This window comes from Neofelis nebulosa, chromosome 7 (assembly GCF_028018385.1).
Source record: "Neofelis nebulosa isolate mNeoNeb1 chromosome 7, mNeoNeb1.pri, whole genome shotgun sequence".
Classification (NCBI taxonomy): Eukaryota; Metazoa; Chordata; class Mammalia; order Carnivora; family Felidae; genus Neofelis; species Neofelis nebulosa.
This window is the reverse complement of record NC_080788.1, coordinates 38,573,934-38,594,817: the sequence shown is the minus strand read 5'-3', so window position 1 is coordinate 38,594,817 and position 20,884 is coordinate 38,573,934. Positions and strand designations below refer to the sequence as shown.

At 41.1% G+C, this 20,884-nt stretch overlaps 1 protein-coding gene and 1 long non-coding RNA gene across 12 annotated transcripts in view; one reads left to right on the top strand and one right to left on the bottom strand.

Annotated features, from left to right (window-relative positions):
* LOC131518078 (uncharacterized) overlaps nt 1–20,884 on the bottom strand; it is a 129,139-nt gene that overhangs the window by 22,300 nt on the left and 85,955 nt on the right. Inside the window, exons 3-5 of one of the 4 annotated variants that reach the window (XR_009264883.1) lie at nt 9,235–9,565; nt 4,690–4,861; nt 3,840–4,566 (exon numbers count right to left, since the gene is read on the bottom strand). This is a non-coding gene — a long non-coding RNA (uncharacterized LOC131518078). The remainder of the gene's footprint in view (nt 1–3,839; nt 4,567–4,689; nt 4,862–9,234; nt 9,566–20,884) is intronic. The other 3 variants (XR_009264884.1, XR_009264885.1, XR_009264882.1) reach the window with 3 other exon arrangements.
* Nucleotides 1–20,884, top strand: part of IQCH (IQ motif containing H) — a 212,130-nt gene that overhangs the window by 125,284 nt on the left and 65,962 nt on the right. For 5 of the 8 annotated variants that reach the window (XM_058740614.1, XM_058740613.1, XM_058740612.1 and 2 more), the window contains 3 exons: nt 2,536–2,711; nt 9,208–9,480; nt 13,888–14,079. In XM_058740614.1, coding sequence (XP_058596597.1) covers nt 2,536–2,711; nt 9,208–9,480; nt 13,888–14,079 — 641 coding nt within the window. The remainder of the gene's footprint in view (nt 1–2,535; nt 2,712–9,207; nt 9,481–13,887; nt 14,080–20,884) is intronic. The other 3 variants (XM_058740616.1, XM_058740615.1, XM_058740617.1) reach the window with 3 other exon arrangements.

Genomic DNA, 20,884 nt, shown 5'->3' with positions numbered 1-20,884 from the left:
TTCCAAAATTACCTGTCAATTAATTTTGAGCATTTGCAGATTCACAAACCATACTAATATCATATATTAGTGTTAGTGATATGTATTCTTTGCCAGAAATACATAGGAAAGGTGAGATTAGCAATACGATTGGTTGTCATTTGTAATCTAGAAATTTCTTCACAAGAAAAATTTAGTTTTTTCAGCTACGGAATCTTTACGTTCATTGTTTGTTTTTGTCTTTCTTAAAAAATACTTTAAAAAGATACTAGTGGGGCGCCTGGTTGGCGCAGTTGGTTAAGCGTCCGACTTCAGCCAGGTCACGATCTCGCGGTCCGTGAGTTCGAGCCCCGTGTCGGGCTCTGGGCTGATGGCTCAGAGCCTGGAGCCTGTTTCCGATTCTGTGTCTCCCTCTCTCTCTGCCCCTCCCCCGTTCATGCTCTGTCTCTCTCTGTCCCAAAAATAAATAAAAAATGTTGAAAAAAAAAATTAAAAAAAAAAAAGATACTAGTTTGGTTTTTAAAACCAAATAAAAAACACACCCAAAAGCCACAATGAGGTTAATTTAGATTGGTTTTGTACAGATCTTCACAGTGCAATTGGCTTTTTTTTTTTTTTTGCATTTTAGCATTTCTCTAAAGAAAAGATAAAACCACCACCAAAAAAGCAGATACAATGATTCCTTCAGAAGAAGAGCTGTGCCATGCCATTAGTTTAATAAGACACCAGTCCCTTCTTGAAAACACAAGATTGGGATATGATTTGATCATTCAGCAACTGAATACAAGTTATCTACTATTCCCTCAATTGATTTATTTTGGAGTTTATGTGGCAGTTGGGTTTCAAAATGAAATAGGGACCCCACTTAAATATTTACATTTATGGCGTGCCTGCTCTGGGCTCAACACCGGGCCAGGTCAGGGGACACTCCTCCACAGGGAAGATTTCTCCCACAGGCCGTTGTGTAAGATTTTCTACTTCCCAAATCTCTCCAGTCTTCCAAATCCCTTTGGTCAAGCCACAAGTATGTCTTGAGTGGCTTCTGTGTACTCCACTCGGTACCGAGGCTTGGGGGAATATAGGAAAGAGCATAAACCTTGCCTTTAAAGAGTTTGGAGAGACAAGATCAATAGATTTGAAACAATAGGATGAAACCACAGAGGATACTACATCATGTTAAATCTCGAAGCATGGATTAAAGGAGCACAAGTGTGGAGGGCGGGGTGCAGAATCACTGCTGGCTTGCCCTAGTCAGAGTGGTCCGAGCGGCAGATTCGCACATGGCTACTGTTTGTTGAGTACCTACCATGTGCCGAATATGGCACCAGGTGCTTTATATATATTCTTTCATTTAATACTCTTCAAAACTCTATGCCCAGGTGATTCTATTCTCCATTTTAGAGATGAAGAAACCAATGCTTAGGAAGGATAAATGGTGTGCCCGGCATTCCTAGGCATCTGAGCTAGAATTTAATCACTCTGTGTTCTATATACTCTGCCAGACTTAACAGAGGAGTCTTAAAATCCCCTCAGAGCCCTACCTGACCAAAGAAACATTTTACAGCAGTCCCTCCCTTGAACTTCCCTTAGCACCTGGTCTGGGAGTTTCCCTGTGCCCACTGCTCTCCACCCCATGTTTGATGACTGTTTGCGCACATGAAATGGTTGCTCCTCACGGGCAGCCTCTCAGTGGCTTATTTCCCTCCATGTCCAGCCAAGTGCTCTGCCCCTACTGATCAGCCAGTTATTATATGAATGAATGAAGGACTCCATTGGCTGCTGATTTCCTGTCCCTGCTCCTTAAAATCTTAAACCCCTGCAGCCTGGAGTGGGTAATCTCATCTAACTATCCCATTTGGGTGGGATATTTAATTAGGATTTCTTTCTATGTACATAATAAGCACATCTTAAGAAGAAAAACAGTTAAATTAAGACAGTGTTTTCTTTAAACCAAGAATCACTAGATGTCCTATTTAAGTAATATACTCCTCTTTGGGAATGGAGCAGGGAAAAGGTTGGTTTCCTGAAATAATCATTGCCATGGTCATAATCAAACCATTTATTTGGACAGGACGTTCCCTGAATTGGCCCTGCCAAGTCCAGGCAGAATAAGAAATTGCAACTTCATCAGCTTTCTAAAGTTAATAGCTCTGTTTTATAATTTACTGAAGTTAATGGGATAAATTTTTAAAGCGGTATGCAATTCCCATTGATGTTAATGGTAGTTCTGGGGCTAAATCCCTATGTATTATTTGAAAGTGCACTTCCATGGTATCTCACAGCCCTCCTTCTGAAGGAATCGTGTCTATTTTTTTTTTTTTTTTTTTTTGGTGGCGGTGTTATCGGTTCTTTAGAGAAATGCTAAAAGGCAAAAAAAAAAAAAAAAAAAAAAGCCAGTTAAATTGCGAAGATCCGTACAAAGCCAATCTAAATTAACTTCAATGTGGCTTTTGGATATGCTCTTTATTTTAAACTGTGCAACATCAATCCGATGCCGGAGTTCAGAATGTCATTTACCTTTACACCAGTAATTAACATTGTGCCTGTTGTTTCTAGATGCCAATGTGAGCGTCATTTACATCTGCTCCCATCAGATGAATGACGAGTTACTGCTATATTACAATAAAATCCTGAGTCTACAGGCAGCTGTCAAGTCGGGGAACCTTGAGGACAGAAGTGACCTGCAGGACAGGTTCAAAATTATCACCCCTGAAGCTATAAACATCTTCCCTGTGAGTTTGTCTTCTAATTACTACGGCTTCAGGGATGCAGTAAAATTAAATTGGAAATTTTATAACTTGCAACGCTCTGGTACACATCAGTGAAATATTATTGCAAGTTTAACAGCTTTACTGATTAGACTACTAGTTGGACTGTAGGAAATAAATATCCCAGTTTAACTTTCAGACTTAGTTGAGCTACCCCTGCCCAGTTTCTCTACAGCTGAAACCTAATTGCAGTTATAGGTGATAACATCAAGTGGGTGAATTTATAACACATACAGTTCCTTTGTCTTAATTTTGTGTGCAGGACACCAAGGCAGAGACAGGCTGGGCCCACCCAAGGTCACCAAGCTAGTTAGGGACAGGAGCTCGACCAGGGCCCCTGTTCTCTGAGTTCCACACTGTTATTCCTTGTTACTCCCTGGGCCCATCTCCTGGAGGGAATCTGGCCTGATTTACCATATCACAGGGCTCAGAATGAACAAGGTTCAGATTTTGTAACTTGTACTGATTTTTAATGAATGGAATGAATTCTAGATGGAGCTCTATCCCTACCCAAGAGTTTTTGGGAAATTCATGGAGCCACAAGGGCAGTGTTCTAGAATAAGGCAGTCCAAGAGATGGCTTGAAATGAATTTCTCCACGTTTTAACAAGAATTTAAACTATGTTAAACAACCAACGTTTTAAACACCTAATGGACTACACAATTCTGAGGAGGACTTTTTTTTTTTTGTATAATTAAGGGTCTGAATTTGCAGGTAAAGATATAGCTGTCTCCACTCACAAGTGGGATGCGCCAAAGTCAATGCTCTATTTATCGGCAAAGAAACTGATGGCATGCTTTACTATTTATGTGTTGTTGCTACCCATTAACCCTTCAGATGCACCATGATTTGACCCCCTCCCTGCCCAAAAAAGGCCTGCTATGGCTGAGGAGGGTTGCCATAATATTTCATCAGGATTTACTCTCTTCTACCAAGATGAACATTTAATTTTTTCATAACTGGATACCTCAGTGTTCCCCCAAAAGCTCTTTGCCTAGCTCTGATTCATTGGCACTGCTTGGCTGTGGAAGAGGACAGCAAGGCAGGGGCAGGGTGAAGAGAAAAGACAGGGGACGAATCATTGCCACTTACCTATGCTATTAGGAACCCAATATCCTCCATCAGTGCAAGGATTGTTTGGTGCTTCCTAGCTAACCCCTGGCCTCGATAGCAGGGTCACTGTGGACATTAGAAAGCAGGGAAGACAAAACCATCAGTGTGTAGTTCATTTCCTGATTTTATCCAGCCAGAAACTGGAGCTAATGCCTGGTAGCTGCTGATAAGGAGTTCCTGTACATCTGAAATGTCCATGTACATCGAAGGGGCATGGACTAGGAAAGGAGCACTAGTTTGGGAGAAGGAAAGTGAGTGCACAACTAATATTTATCAAATGCTTAGCACACATTTTCTCATTTGGTCCTCAGAACACTGCAACATGACAGAAATGACCAATCTCTTTCTATGGCTGAGGAAACCAAGTCTCCTGTTCTTGTCAAAAGTTACTGGTGGGCTCAAAGTGTGAGCCAAAATGTGTCTGACCCCAGAACAGTATCAGGAACTGGAATGATTGCTTTGTTACTGGATGACCCTGTGGCTTGGGCAGCTCCCTTTACCTTTCTGGTCCTCTGAGCTTCGTCCATACAATCAGGTGATGGCTAGGGCATTTCAAAGCCCTTCCCAGCTCTGCAATCCTGTTGTTACCTGAGACATATGCACTGCAGACCACTCTTCAGCTTCTAAGCAAGAGATAGGCAGTTGGCACTAACCGATGTGCTGAGTCACATTCGTAGTGTGGGTTTGCATCTTTGTGGGTTTGCATCTAGAAAGAAGTAGGGAATATTTTAAGTACTTAATACTTCTCATAGTTTACATTTAAATTATTTGAGTAATTAATCACTGGTAGGCAATCAACTTTCTAAAATACAAAAAATTAAGCTCTCACTTTCAAATCAGTTCTTGCTCATGTTTAGTTATGGCTTTATTTCCTTTTAATGGGTTTGAGAGATTGGATCAGTGCTGATTTTCATCCAAATGGATGGCTTTGAGGAGATTTTTTAAAAGCGTGCCAAAAATCTGTTTGTACATCTCTCCAAGTTACTATACGATGCTTTAAGCTGTAATGGCAAAAAAAAGTGCTGTTGTAAAGTCATCATGTCTATTTTTGAACATTTTAATATTTATGAAGACATCCCAAACAACTACTTTTTGTCTCAGGTCAAAAAAAAAAATTAGTGGTGATCAGTTAAATGTGGCTATAACACTATGGAATTAGGAACATTTTATTTAAAAAAAAATTTTTTTTAACGTTTATTTATTTTTGAGACAGAGAGAGACAGAGCATGAACAGGGGAGGGGCAGAGAGAGAGGGAGACACAGAATCTGAAACAGGGTCCAGGCTCTGAGCTGTCAGCACAGAGCCCGACACGGGGCTCGAACCCATGAACTGTGAGATCATGACCCGAGCCGAAGTCGGACGCTTAACCGACCGAGCCACCCAGGCACCCCTGGAATTAGGAACATTTTAGATCTTTGTCATCTGTGTTCACCTCCTGCCTGGATCTGATGATACTGATTTATTCTGAATGGTCATCCAAGACCCGCGGTCAGTAATGTGCCCTGTGCCATTACTTGCTCATATTTAAATCTTTATTAAACACATATCGAACACAATACTATGGTACCATCTTGCCTGAAGAATAAGGTAGGCCCACAGATGACTGACTATAACAGAGTCAGGCCGAGTACTTGCCAAGAGAGATCAGCAAACCTAGAGGAGACAGAGATCCAGCTTGGCTGGAAGTGACCCGGTGCTCTAACGTTAGATTCTATGGCTCCATCTCCACCCCTCATCACACCTCATAAGTTCACCAGACCTTCACTACTCAGTCTATAGAATGGGAGAAGCTACGGCAGCTGGTAGCACGAAATTGTGCTAATACCCAGGTTTCAATCTTGCCTCTGCCCTTTACTAGCTGTGTGGCTTTGGGCAGATTACCCAAGCTTCGGTTTCCTCATCTCCAAAAGAGGGGCTGTTAATTGGTACAGTGTTCTATGGATCAAACAAGAGAATAATCTCAAAAGGCTTTGACCATGTGACCTTTACATCGTGAGCACTGCCACCTTGAAACACTCTTCTAGGTGCCCTATAAAGCCCACCATGTACATTACGATTCGTGTCCCTGGTTCCCCCAGATGTTTAATTTTTTTACATTTCCTCATCTGAATCATTTGTAGGGAAAGGAGAGGGGTGAGATAAACAAGGAGGAAAGAGGGTGATCAACCAGATGGGAAACACAAACTCAAGAGGTGGTACCAGCCATTGCCCAGTGGAACACTAGGTTTCCTAGAATTGCATTCTTTGAAATAGGTGTTGACAATAGATTTAGGGGCGCCTGGGTGGTTCAGTCGTTTAAGAGTCAGACTCTTGATTTCAGCTCAGGTCACGATCTAGCAGTTTGTGAGTTGGAGCCCTGAGTAGGGCTCTGTTCTGACAGCTCAGAGCCTGCTTGGGATTCTCTCTCACCCCCACCCCCCACCTTCCCTTCCCCCACTCACTTACACACATGCACACACTCTCTCTCTCAAAATAAATAAACTTAAGAAAAAAGAAAATGGATTTAAATTATGGCAGAAAAAGCATATTGCACAGATCTAAGAGAATAGAACACTTGCTCTGGAAGAAGGGCCTAATAGTATAAATCATATAAGCCCTCTTCTCAGAGGAGCTCTGTTTTTTTTTTTTTTCCTAATTGGGGGCAAAATATACATAACATAAATTTTACCATGTTGAATGGTAAAATGTTTATTTATTTCTGAGAGTGAGAGCACAAGTTGGGGAGGGGCAGAAAGAGAGAGGGGAACAGAGGATCTGAAGTGGGCTCCGTGCTCATAGCAGAGAGTCCAATGCAGGGCTTGAACTTGCAAACCATGAGATCATGACCTGAACCAAAGTTGGACATTTAACCAACTGAGCCACCCAGGCGCCCCTAAAATTTACCATTTTAATCATGTTAGGTGTGCAGTTCAGTGACTTCAAGTACATTCCCATTGTTGTGCAACAATTGCATTATCCATTTGCAAAACTTTATCAACTTCTCAAGCAGCAATTCTGTACCCACTAAATAGTAAGCCCAGAAGAGCTCCGGTTTTAAAGGGAAAGTTAGGGGCACCTGGGTGGCTCTGTCGGTTAAACATCTGACTCTTGATTTCGGCTCAGGTCATGATCTCACAGTCATGGGATCGAGCTGCACATCGGACTCTGCACTGAACATGGAGTCAGCTTAGGATTCTCTCTTCCTCTCTCTCTTCCTCTTCCTCTCTCTCTCTCTCTCTCTCAAAATAAATAAATAGGTGCACCTGGGCGGCTCAGTTCGTTGGGCGTCTGACTTCAGCTCAGGTTATGATCTCGTGGTTGGTAGGTTCAGGCCCCACATCGGGCTCTGTGCACAGGGTGCAGAACCTGGAGCCTGCTTCAGATTCTGTCTCCCTCTCTTTCTGCCCTCCCCTGTTCACTGTATCTCTGTCTCTCTCTGTCTCAAAAATAAATAAACATTAAAAAATTTTTTTAAATAAACATTAAGAAAAATAATAAAGGAAAAGTTATTTGAGAGCTGGAAAGACTCTAGAGACTTCAGTCAATGCATCATTTGAACATGGGGACTGAGGTTCAGAAAGGTTGAGTTTTCTAAATCACCTTGCAAGTTATAAATTCAGGCAGGACTGAAACCCAGGGGCTCTCCCCACTCTCTCTCCCATAGTTATCAGTTACACTTTCTAAATAGTTTGTGAACCAGTGCCGCTAACATTCCCAGAGACATTTGCATTTGCTTAGCATTTCTCCACGTGTTGAGTAGATAATGTGGATGACAACTGGAGAAGTAGGTGCGAGTCTACAAAATCCCTTAACTCCCTTAAGACACTGGCACCTTGTATTATATAATTTGCATGGCATTTTAATGACTTTATTTTAATTACTACCATTTAATAATAACAATTACTACCACTTACTGAATATCAACTCAATGCCAGGTATTATAACAAGTGCTTTACATTCATGATCTCATTTTAACCTTAGAAAAAGCCAGCAAATGGGTATTTTTATTTCCACTGAACAGATGGAGAAACTTAGGCAGTGGGAGTATTAGTCACGTGCCTGAGTTAAGGTAGCTTGCAAGTGACAGAGCTAGATTCACAGCCAGAACTCCTAAGCCCCCAGCACTTTCTCACGTGCCATGGTGCCCTCCTCTGCAGAGGAAGTGAACACAATCTGGGGTTCTCATATTCCATCCTTGGCTAATGTCTTTCCCGTGCCCATCCTCACCTGATAAAATCCTACTCATCCCTGAAAATTCACCTCAATCCTAACCTTTTACATAATAATAATAATACTAGCTAACATTCACTAAGTGCTTATTATGTCCAAGGCACTATTATAAGTGCTTTACATGCATTATCTCATTGAATCCTTACAGCATCCCTAGGAGATGGGTACTATTATTATACTCATTTTACAGATGAGGAAACTGAGGTCCAAGGAGAATGAGTAATCTGCCTTCTCAGCTGTCCCCATCAGCACATGGCCTCTGCTCCCTCCTCCATGCCTCACAGCCCTCTGTAACCCTTTATGGTCCTCCTCTGCCTCGTATTAGCTATCCATTGGCTGTGCTCATTTCTGTCCCCAATCCTTGAATGCTTTGGTACGTGCTGACCGTCTGGCTCTGTCCTCGACCCCTTTTAGACATGCCAAAATTATTTACTTAATTAAATGAGCAGTCACAGGTATTGCTGAGCTGGGTCTAAATAGTCAAAATTAAAATAAAAAGAGTTTTCCATTGGAAGATAAAATTTAAGTCTTGCTGAAATTTTCACATATCTTCCGTCCATGAATCCTCTCCAGAGTGTTGGCTAAGAAACACGATAAACATTATAAAAGTACCTATTTCCTAAAACGGACTTGGTGGCGGAACTTTGGAAAGAGACTATCAAGTGCCCTTTTCCTTCCGAGTCCTTTAAAGAGTTGCCAGATTAGAAGTCCTGTATAGTGAAGCATACATACTGTAAAGCTTTTCTCTTCACTTTTTGTATTGATTTTCCAGACGCTTTAGTGTTAAACCATGCCAGAAGTGTTGCAGAGATGAATCACTATTATCCAAAGGCCGCCAGCCTCTTTTCCTTCTGACAGAAGGATAATTCCACGTGGATCAAATAAATACAGATGTGTAGTAATTAGTTCTATTCCCAGTGAGCCTATTTCCAACACACTAAAGATGTGAGCGATTATGGAGCCTCACCCCAACAGCTTTTATCAATTTAAACTGCTAAACAACAGGATAGGTCATAACCCAGCCTGCTATTAATAATGCATTTATTGTGTGCAACATTATAAATGAAGCATATGGACTAGAAAAAGAACACCTTTCAACAAGAATGATATGGTTTCCCCTTCCCCCCCCCCCCCCAGAAGCATCATATGTGCCTGGCCACTTACCTGATGTACAGTCCCAAGGCGATCAAAAGAATAAAAAATCTCATCCAAGGAAAAGAGGCCTACATTGTCGGCGGGTTCCTCCACAGAGATGATTTGGCCGTGGCGGATATGTTAGGCATCCCCATCCTGGGTCCAGAGCCTGAACTGGCTCATCTCTACAGCAGCAAATCTGGAAGTAAACTGGTCTTTGACAGCGTCAATGTGCCAGTCCCTCCTGCAGTGTATGGCATCTATCGTCACCAGCAGGTATGTGGGTGGACAAGTGAGGCTCTCTTCAAATATTCCATACCTTCCTGACCTTGTGGGAGCTTCAGGTCTTCTGGAGCCAGCCCTAGACAATGAAGAATATGTGGAATGCTTAAGTTATTTGATGGGATCTGCTTTAGGCCTTCCTGTTTCAAAATATCTTCCTATTGGCCTTGCAGAAATTGCTGGGATTGTCAAGATATTTACTCATTTGGATGAAGCCACCAAAGGCCCTGTTGATGTACGAATCTGCTACCAGTATTTACCGCCCTAACATGGATTAGTTAGCTCATCATCACGTTAGCTAGCCAGTCATTGAGCAGGACCCTTAAGAAATGTGAGAGTCAGTTTTGGTGAAAAAGGGCAGGTTTGGAAAACCCCAGCAAGTGAGCCCTTCTGCTGAGTCAGGCTGTAGAGGGCCTACAACAGAGGGCTACAGACATCCTTGGCTCTGTAAAACAATCCTGTAGCTCCACAGGAAGGGGCCATCAAGGGAGTAGGAGAAAAATCCCAGAAAAAGGACAGGAAATGGGTCCGAGAAAAAACCATCTGCTTCTGCGTTTTTGCTTTGGGCCAGGTCTCTGGCTAGGCACTCCTCCAGCAGACCTCCTAACTATTTGGAGAACTCTAATATTAGTCACCAGAAATGATCTTTAAGTTAGCTCTGGCAGGTGTTCTCTCCGTTTTAACTGCTATTTTTTTTCACAATAAGGAAAATAAAAAGACAAATGGCTGTTAACATTTCCCAACCTCTGTTTCAGTACGTCTTTTAACCATTACTCCCAGCCGGTCACAACTATCCCAGGCACCCACTTCTTGGGAAACTAAATAACTATGCACAATGAGGCAGTTTGTGAGGAACAGTATTTAGGGATCCTCCTTCCCTCAGTCACTTGATCATCACGTTCTGTACGTCATCGCTGCTGAGCCCCAAAGTCAAGCCTTTCAACAAATCATACTTCTCAGAGATTAGTTTGAAGGTATTGTTAGCTTATTAAGTTGCCCTAAAAGGTTTCAGTCTTGCTGGAGTGTTCTTGGGCAATACATGGGCTCAGGAAGGAAGTTGCTCTTAAACACAGCCAAATCTGGGAAAAGTACAGGCAGTTTTAATAAGAGTGAGAGAGAGACTCCCTGAATTGGTGTGTCCCTTTCACTGTCATTAGTCTTCACTGGAATTTGAAGGTAACAAAGTGGATTGCTTGACTCTGCTTCCCAGCAGAATACTCTGCTCAGAGACTGGATACAAGTGAAATGCACCTCAAGACTATATAATTTTACACGTGTACATTACATTAAACAGTCTTCAAAGCTTTAAAATGTATGTGCGGTACTTGTATTAAGTCTTGCATTCATCTCCACTGACGAGAACTCAGGCAATCTTGGCTAGGAAATATTTTAGAACTTTATATGTTAATTGTGGAATGCAGTAAAACTTCCCTCTCATGCCGTTATTCAGAAGCAGGATTAAACACCTCGTCGTAGACAAAGTGGATTTCAGGGATGCGTCATGTAACCTATGGCATGTGCAAATTGTTTCACAATAAACCAAGTTATCACTGACTTCTACTCCACTTGTTTGAAAACGTATGTCTGAGGTCATCAGGAATTAAAGTGCTCCACTGAGATTTTTCCAGATAGTGGCTGCCCTACCTAATCTATCTGTGTCAGCGATTTGAATTTGCAGATGGTGATGAATCAGTAACACTGACTTTTTACCGATGTACACCATAAACTTAAAGCCAGTGAAAGAAAGCTGTGATTATTTTAATTTAGGTGAATAAATATTCCCGACTATCAGCTGGATTTTAGCAATACACATTTTTCCACTTCTGCTCTACACCAGTATAAAATGAATGGCAATTAAGAAATATATTACCTCTTTTGAAGAGATAGGCTCAAATAGAAAATTGATAAATGTTTGGAAATAGCATAAAGTCATCTGGTTTATGATGAAGTAATTTATCTGTTTATTTTTTAAATCTAGCATGAGCGCAGTGAGCATTTCCTGTTTTGATCCATAAAGTAACCATGCAAGTTCTCTTTCTGACACGTGCTCCATATAAAATATTGACAGCTTTGGTTAAATAATCAAAAATGGCAATGCTATTTTAAAGCACTGTTCAATTTTCACTTAAAGATAGCACATAATTCTTTCGAGTGGTGCAGTCTTTACAATACTATTGATCCTTTTCATTACTGTAGGGGATCCATCAACAGACACCCATTTATAGGATTCTCAGAAGCAACAAATAATAGGATTTGGAAGAAACAGATAATAATTCTGTTAGTAGTTGAAACCTCCAAATATACAATATATCCAAGCATACAATGGAAAAGGCTATACAGGCTAGCACGCTAAAAAACCGTGAACACCTTTCCTTACTAGCAAAAGAATGTCATCAGATATTAACAACCAAAGACCATTTATACTTCTGTCAAGTGTGATCATGATGCAGCAAAGTATGATATAATATAGAATCTATCTTCTCAACACAACATTAGAGAAAGAAAGGATGTCACTCTGGAAGGCACATTACAAAACCTTCTAGGCTATGCTCGTAGCCATATGGTATGCAGACAAGAGTACTTGTCATTTAAACACCAAATTATCAGGGGCACCTGGGTGGCTCAGTTGGTTAAGCGTCCGACTGTGGCTCAGGTCATGATCTTGAGGTCCATGGGTTCGAGCCCCGTGTCAGGCTTTGTGCTGACAGCTCAGAGCCTGGAGCCCGCTTTGGATTCTGGGTCTCCCTCTCTCTCTGCCCCTCCCCTGCTCACACTCTGTCTCTCTCTGGCTCTCAACAATAAACACCAAATTATCCACAGACACTACTTGATAATTAGGGAGCTAAGACAATTCCATTTCCACCCTAATCGAATACCCCATGGTTGCATGGGGCTTCCGGGGATCCCAAGTATGCCCATTTTGAGATCACTTCCATACTGCTGTGTAGTGTAACATCCCCAGGAAGACTTGCTGAAAAGACACAGCACAGAGAACAGATTGTGTCTTTAATCAAAATAATTTTAATCTTCTTGCTCCAGACTTTAGCAGAATATGATCTTGAGCCCTTTCACACCCTTTGGTTAGAAAAACCAAAATTCAAAAATCCATTTGGTGAGCCAATCTCGTCCAAAGAGAAGACAATAAGAGTGTCACAGAGACCTCTCTATGGACAGAAGACCATAGTCAAGAGAGCTCAAGAGAGAGAATGCTTAGAACTGTTTTTGTTTCTTTCTGAGAAATACAGACCAGAACATCTGATGGGAAGACCAGACAAAAAGTCATTTTGTGATCTAATGGGTTATTTTTCTCCAAGGCTCTACTTCTACAGTATTACTTATAATCAGGCAATCTGGGCTATAGACTTCTATCTGATTCAAATTTATTCCAAATGGCTTATTGACTGCAAGGAAAATTGCTTCTCTTGCTCCTCTTCTGACTTCTTTCTCCGCCCCACCCCCCTCCTCCACCTCTCTGCAGGCTGAAGTAGGCAGCATGGCGGAGAGGGAATGAGCTTAGGTGCTGGGGTCAGAGCATCCCAGGTGGAGTCCCTGCTCTGCCACTTAACACCATGTGATCATGGGCAAGTTATTTAAATTAACTGAATCTCGGTTATTCACATATAAAATGGAACTAATAATGGTGCCTGCTTCATTTTTGAGTATTACGTGAGAAAAATCATGTAAAGAACCTAGCCAAAGGCCTGGCTCCTACAAAGAGTTCAGTAATGCTAAATATTACTGTCATTGTGATAGTAAAGCTTGAACTCCTATCCCTTCCCTTTCCATGGGACTGAGCCCTGTTCTCAAGAGAATACTGTCTCAAATAGAACGTAGTTGTTTTATGAATGTTTTATCTCCTTGACCTGTCTTGTTCACATAATACATATGACATACTTGGCCAGTTGACTATCCAAACAAATGTATTTCGTGTATGTTAATGAGGGAAAAATTAAATGTTTATAGGTTACAACATTTAAAAACTCAGCAAAGCTCCAAACAGTTAAAGTTTTCAAGACTATAACTCTTTATGGTCTTGAAACTATAAAAAAAATCATTTGAAGGATCAGTAAGTAAACACATCATGCTCTAAAAAAGAAACAAAACAATACCAAGATTCAATTACAGATATTCAGAGATTCTTTCTTTTGCCTTCAAAAGACAGCAAAATGATAATTTCAGAATTTCTCGTAACTAAGACTATACTTTTAAACATGCCTTTCGTCCCTCCTGGCTAGTGGTTTCTTCACCTCATAGATACACCACTTAAAACTTCTAATCTGTCTTAATAATTAGAAGATAACCAAACGAACAGGTCATTTGAAGATACAACTAAGTTAATGTGATACGAAGGCATCTAGGAAGCTAGCGATATTAAATGTTGCTGTGTCTTGGGCCCCACAGATGATAGAACAGCTGAGTCAGCTGGTCATAGATCACCTGGAAATCCAACGCTGGCTCTTTAAAATGGACTATGAGTTTGGAGGAAATGGGACTGCGTTTTGTGACATTCCTTCCCACCTAAAGCACTACAAGTGGTTCCTAAAGGAGAGCAGCAGATATGGCCACGAAGACTGGAGCAAGAAATGGGCACAAGTGAGTGTTCAATGGTGACATAAACCCACAGTGTCTGTGAACCATTAGGAGATGAAGCAAAGGCTCAGCTGGGAGATGAAAGCACTTTCTTCTAGACTCAGCTGGGTCACCAATCAGCAGTGAGACCTCAGGCGAGTCCTTCTGACTTTCTTGGGCCTTCGTCCTTATGCACACAGTGACTGGGATGGATCAAGTTATTTTAATATTTTTTCTGATTTTTAAAAAAATCTTCAAAAATTTAAGTAGAGTTAACACACAATGTCACACTAGCTTCAGTTGTGCAACACAGTGACTCAACAACTCTATATGTCACGTGGTGCTCACCACAGGTGGAGCTGCCATCTGTCACCACACAATGCTATGACAATACCATTGGCCGTATTCCCTACGCTGTCACTTTCATCCCAATGACTTATTCATTCCATATAACTGGCAGGCTATATGATTAGGTTATTTTAAACATGTCTTCTTTGGGCCCTAAGAGTCTTCAGTCATGTCTTCAAGTTGATTATGATAATCAGGGAGTAATTTTTTTTTTTTTACCATATTCAAATAACATGACAAATCCCATCATTTGGTCTAAGTGGGTCTTGATCAGATGCTTCTAACAACTGTTGTTGTTAAGCTGGCTGTATTTTATTATGAGAGAGAAATTCTATTAGTGAACGGTTGTCACCTGGAAGCTAACACAGAAAAGCATTCTGTCAGCAGTTATATGGTTTAGAAGCCAATTCAAGGAAATTTATGTAACTGCTGGTCCCTATGAGATGTCGAGAAAATACTACATCCCAGCCAGAAAACCTCCCAGCCAAAACTAAATACTAGGTACGAAGCCTTAGCGTATGAGTGGACGTGTAGAGATTTTTCCATGTATTACTGGTGGAAGGATGAATTGTACAACTTCTTAGTCTGTTCCAAACTTACTTAATAATTAAAGTCATTTTAATGGCTCAATATACAAATTCAACCCACCATTCTTTTTTTTTTTTTTAATGTTTATTTATTTTTGAGAGAGACAGAGCACAAGTCGGGGAGAGGGTAGGAATCCAAAGCAGGCTCCAGGCTCCGAGCTGTCAGCACAGAGGCCAATGCGGGCCTCAGACTCACTAACCAAGAGATCATGACCTGCGCCGAAGTTCGACACTCAACTGACTGAGCCACCCAGGCACCCCTTCAATCCACCATTCTAAAAGCTGCCTCACCTTGCATCCAGGGGCCTAGTCTTGCCTGGTTTCTCTCTCTATATATATATATTTTTTAAGATTTATTTATTTTTGAGAGACAGTGCAAGTGGGAAAGGGGCAGAGAGGCGGGGAGGGGACTGAAAATCCGAAGCGGGCTCTGTGCTGACAGCAGCAAGCCTGATGCAGGGTCCAAACTCATAGCCCTTGAGATCATGACCTGAGCCAAAGTCGGGTTGCTCATCTGACTGAGCCACCCAGGTGCCCTTTGCCTGGCTTCTCTTAATTTCAAATCTCTGTTTTCACTGACCTACTGACAAAAACATAATGAATGAGGAAAATTCGGGTACAAATTCCCTTAACCGATTCCTTCCCTGCTGAAGTACATAGCAGTGGGCTGGGCAGTGAGTTGCATCTGCTTTGAGCATCCCACTCCAGCAGTTTATGAATCAAGACACACAAGTGACGAAAAGGGAGGGGCACACAAGAGAGAACCACATTATTCTTGCAGAAGTGAAATGACGAATAAATCCAGAGAACAGTCAGAAGAGAGAGTTCCCTTTGACAAATGTTCCTGTTCTCCCCATGATCTATTCTGGGCTTTTCTTCTCCCTCCATCAGTGAATGGACTAAATGCAGTACCTGTCAGGGCCAGCTTTTTACATATTATTTAAAGGATACTAAAGTGAATTACTCTTCTAGAAAAAAAAAATAAAACAAGGAAAATGTATTTAATTTTGAGGCCCATAGAGATTTCTCTTGTGTTCTCTTTAAACTGGATTTTATTTCCTATTGTATAGAATATTCTTTTTAAAGGCAAAGCTGCTGAGATTAAACCATGAAAATATGACTTTTTTATTAAAAAAATCAAAAATGTTAGTATGCAAAGTATTTGCCGGTCTCGGTATTTCAAACTAATAATTTTTAAAGAATTCCCTGATACTCGACTATGATAAATTTAAAATGTTTGACTTTAATTTTGAAAAAATAGTTAGAATAATGACATGTGGCCAAATTGCACTTAAAAGTCCGACTACACATTATTTAATTTCAATGATTTTAAACTACACCATTTAAAATTGTCACCAAATACATTCAGCATTAGTGTTAATATTATTAAATGTGAAACTCTTGAATAATTAATTATCTAAATCATTTTTTTAACTTAACAAGGAAAAAATAAGTATTCAGCAGAAATCTTTTTGTATGGTGAGGAACTGTGCTTAGCCAGTATGTAGTCAGAAGCCAAAACTAAAAATAAAAAATAAAGCAGTTCGGGAAAACTTGTGTGTGTGTGTGTGTGTGTGTGTGTGTGTGTGTGTGTGTGTGGAGGAGACTATGGACCTCCTTTTGCCTTCAAAGTGAAATTGTATTCAGAGTGGAAGTGAATTGCAATCTTCACTGAGGGCGCTATTGAGAATTTAGGATTAGAATTATCCTTTGTTCCAGAAGACCATGGTAATGGCGCACGCTTAGACATCAAAGCATTACTTTATGAGCACAGACATGTTTTAATGTCCTATTACAGTTTGTAGACCTGTTTCTTTTGATAATGAAGATGTTGTGTCATCAAGCCTAGCCTGGCACATACAAAACATATGCTGGCAGGTTATTAAAAATTTCAGCTTCTTGATGAAAGACTATCCTGCAGGCTAAGAGTCCAGAGAAAGACTCCATTCTGGGAGAATTATTAGAAATGAGAATATGACTGTAAGCACTAAATTATGTTAATACTTACAAATGCCATCATTTGCATAGCAGCTTATGACACGATACTGTGATTTTTCTCATTGGTATGTTGTAGGCAACAGATTAAAAACAGTGCTGTTTATGGGAGTTTGAACTGATTTGAGATTCTCTTGCACCTTATACAGATATTGGTTTTAGATGTAGGCATGATTCAGTGTGGACTCAAGGAGCTAATACAAAATCCGTCTTTTTTTTTTCTACTTATCTAATTTAGAACCAGAGTTATTTGGTTGCAATTGAGGCTTGAAACAAAGACATGGAGTCAACAAATGCTGGAAAAAACTGTAGTCACATTACCAAAAAATAAGTGTAGACACGTAGGTGATTTGAGGGAAAGCACAATGTTACATGGTGGCCACGGTGGAAACAGAACACAAGTCTCATTTTTTTTCATGGTGGTTTGGTATCAACATCGCTTTCTTCATCCTATCGGTTAACAAAACCTCCTTCCCCCAACAGGTCCCAGTAAACTCACTCACTCAATGTTTGTCAAGGTTTAATGAATCCACATACTTGCACACACTCCAAACACCCCACTCCCCAGTTGGGGGCATCTCTTTTCACTTAGTGGGAATAAAGGCGTACACAAAGAAAGGCACACTTGTAGGGGAAAAAAGCCTTCCTGGCCACTCTCACCTAAGACAGTGTAGGGAGACCCAGGTAGACATCTGCTGTGGTACTGGTCCTTCTCGTGGCTTTGTCTTTCTTTCCTTTTTCAAGGGTAAATCTTCCCTCCCTCATTCCTGGGCTTGGTAGCAAGTGATACTACTGGGGAGGCTGCTTTGCAAGAAAAGATCTTTATAGGACAGTTTCTCCGTGGAAAGAAAGAAGCCAGTTTACTTTCGGATTTCTCTGTGCAGCCCTTCTTTGGACCTCTGTTTCCCTGGAAGGACAGTACAGGGTGCTGAGGACTTTTACCACTTATAAGAGGAAGGGGGGAAAGGAAATTGAACTGGTTTTTGACTGCTACTACATAATATTGCCCGTTTAGCCCTATGCCAGAGCAGTTTTATGTTCACTTGTACTTTTGTGGACTTTGTTACATATCTGAAATTAATTTGGGGATCACCAAGGAAAAAAATCTATATTTTAAAATATTAAAACTGGGGCGCCTGGGTGGTTCAGTCGGTTGAGCGTCCGACTTCAGCTCAGGTCACGATCTCGCGTCCGTGAGTTCGAGCCCCGCGTGGGGCTCTGGGCTGACGGCTCAGAGCCTGGAGCCTGCTTCCGATTCTGTGTCTCCCTCTCTCTCTGCCCCTCCCCCGTTCATGCTCTGTCTCTCTCTGTCTCAAAAATAAACGTTTAAAAAATAAAAATAAAAAAAATTAAAACTACGAATTCAAGGCATCCACATCTAGAAAAAGTAGAATAAACCACAGTAGTTATTTTGCGTCCTTGTAGAACTAAGCAAACAAAATGACAGAGGAGAACCATCACCTACCTAGTCAGTGCCTTCGAACTCTGTGTCTCGGGGCGCCTGGGTGGCTCAGTTGGTTAAGTGTTCGACTTGGGCTCAGGTTACGACCTCCCGGTTCGTGGGTTTGAGCCCCATGTCTGGCTCTGTGCTGACAGCTCAGAGCCTGGAGCTTGCTTCAGATTCTGTGTCTCCCTCTCTCTCTACCTCTCCCCCACTTGTGCTCTGTCTCTGTCTCTCAAAAATAAATTTAAAACACGTTAAAAAAAAAAAAAAAGAACTCTGTGTCTCTATGGTGAAGACATCCATCCGCTAAGACCCTGTTGTGGCTGGGTCTTAGGAGCCGCTGTAGGATGGCTGAGCTTAGTGCTTATGTGGAATTTAGTAGGTATACTAGGTGATCCCAAAGAACCATTACCCTGCAACCACACAATTTTTTTAGAAAAGCTAAAAGATTAAAGAAATATCTAACCAAATAAGTACATAATCACTTTTCCCAGTTGTTTTCATTTTTGTGTATTAATTTTCAAGTGTGCTACGTTTATTTCTTATAGCTACAATAAGAGCACATATGCTATTGAAACATCAGATCCTAAACGTCCTCTGCGTTTACAGGTAGCAGTCACAATTGATGGCTGTATAATATTCCCTCATGTTGATTTACTCTAAGGTATTAAACCATTCAACTAAGTTGGAAATTTAGGCTGTTTCCAACTTTTTTTTTGATAGTAGTGGGAGGAGGGGAGGAAGAATGAGGAGGAAGTAAAGATTTGTTCTTATTTTTGGTTTTTATATACATTTCTTTTTACTTCTGCTGAATTACTCCCATTTCCTTCAGAGAAAGACTCGGGAGTAGAATACTTCATGGCTCTTGTTACACACTGCCACATTACTTTCTAAGAAGGTCGTGCCAATTTCCAAGGCTACTAGCAGAGAATAAGTATACTAGTTGTGCCACAACCTTACCAGCGCTGGATTATTATGAACTGTTTGCATTTCTCAGATGTCAAATGCATCTTCTAATTGCTCTTAGTTGGTTACTAGCAGGGGATACTTTTTTCACATCCTTATTTATTATTTGCCTTTTTTTTAATATATGTTTTTTAAAGTTTATTTACTTGTTTTGAGAGAGAGAGAGAGAGACAGAGACAGAGACAGAGAGACAGAGAAAGAGAGACAGAGACAGGGACAGAGATTGAGAGCAGGGGAGGGGCAAAGAGAGAGGTAGACAGAGAATCCCAAGCAGGCTCCACACCGTCAGTGCAGAGCCCGATGCAGGGCTTGAACTCACGAACCGTGAGATCATGACCTGAGCCCAAATCAGGAGTCGGGCCCTTAAATGACTAAGCCACCCTGGAGCCCCTATTATTTGTCTTTTATATCAAAAACACAACATCTTGATATTAAGAGAAAAATCCAGGTTTTCTAGGTAAAGAAAAAATCTAGGGTAATCATTTTCCCTAATCATTAAACTACATATGATTATTTATTTTTTATTGTTTATTTTTATATATTAAAACCTTGACCTCTGAGATTATGTATTTAGTATCTGCCAGAATATTGGTGTACACATGAGATTAGGCATTTTCTTAGATTCTATAAATTTACACTGTTAAGGTCTTGATGTTTCCCTGTATTTCTCAATAATAACAACAATAATAATTATTATTAGCATTGCAGAATAGCTGGGGGTGCCAGGCCTCTCGGCACTTTACGTGAATTGCTTCATTCAATCTCATAAAAACCCTGAGATTTCTACTCATTTACTTCCACACCACTCTGATAATTATTGTTATTCTGTTTACAGATGGAGAAACTGATGCTTAGGTAGTTAAGTAACTTGCCCAAGCTCACGTAGCTAATAAATGATGTTGCCTAGCTTGGAACCCACATCCACTCCTCTGGCGCAGTGTTCTTGCCACACCAAGCTGAGACCTTTTAGAAAAGACTCCTTGTTTGAAAATCCTGGAGCAGTGTTTACCTCCACCCCGCCCCCCCCCGCCCAATCCGTGCCGTTGTTACCCACTGCCCGATGGGCAGTTTCTCTGCTTTCTACAGAGACATGGGAAACACCAACATCCCTGGAACACAGTAGCCATTGTGCTGGAATTTCTTTCCTTTCCTGGCTGACAAGGAAGCTGCTGTCATTTTCCCTGAAAGGCAGCAGGCAGGGAGTTCAGAGGGCACATACCTGAGAGCTGCAGAAGAGCCCAAGCCCTCCTGGGCAGTCCCCAGGGTTTAAAGCTTTTGTAACTCAACTGCCTCACGCACCTGCAGATGTTCTTGGGTGATGAGAGTGAGTTTTAGATATGCCCTTTGATTGTTCCTGGGGGTGGCTTCCAATGCCTTCCTCAACTTAATACATGAACATGATCATTTTAGTAAGCGTATAAATTCTCACAAAGCTTAGGGCAGCCAAACTTCAAGATCAAATGTAGCATTAAAAACAGTGGGCATTTAA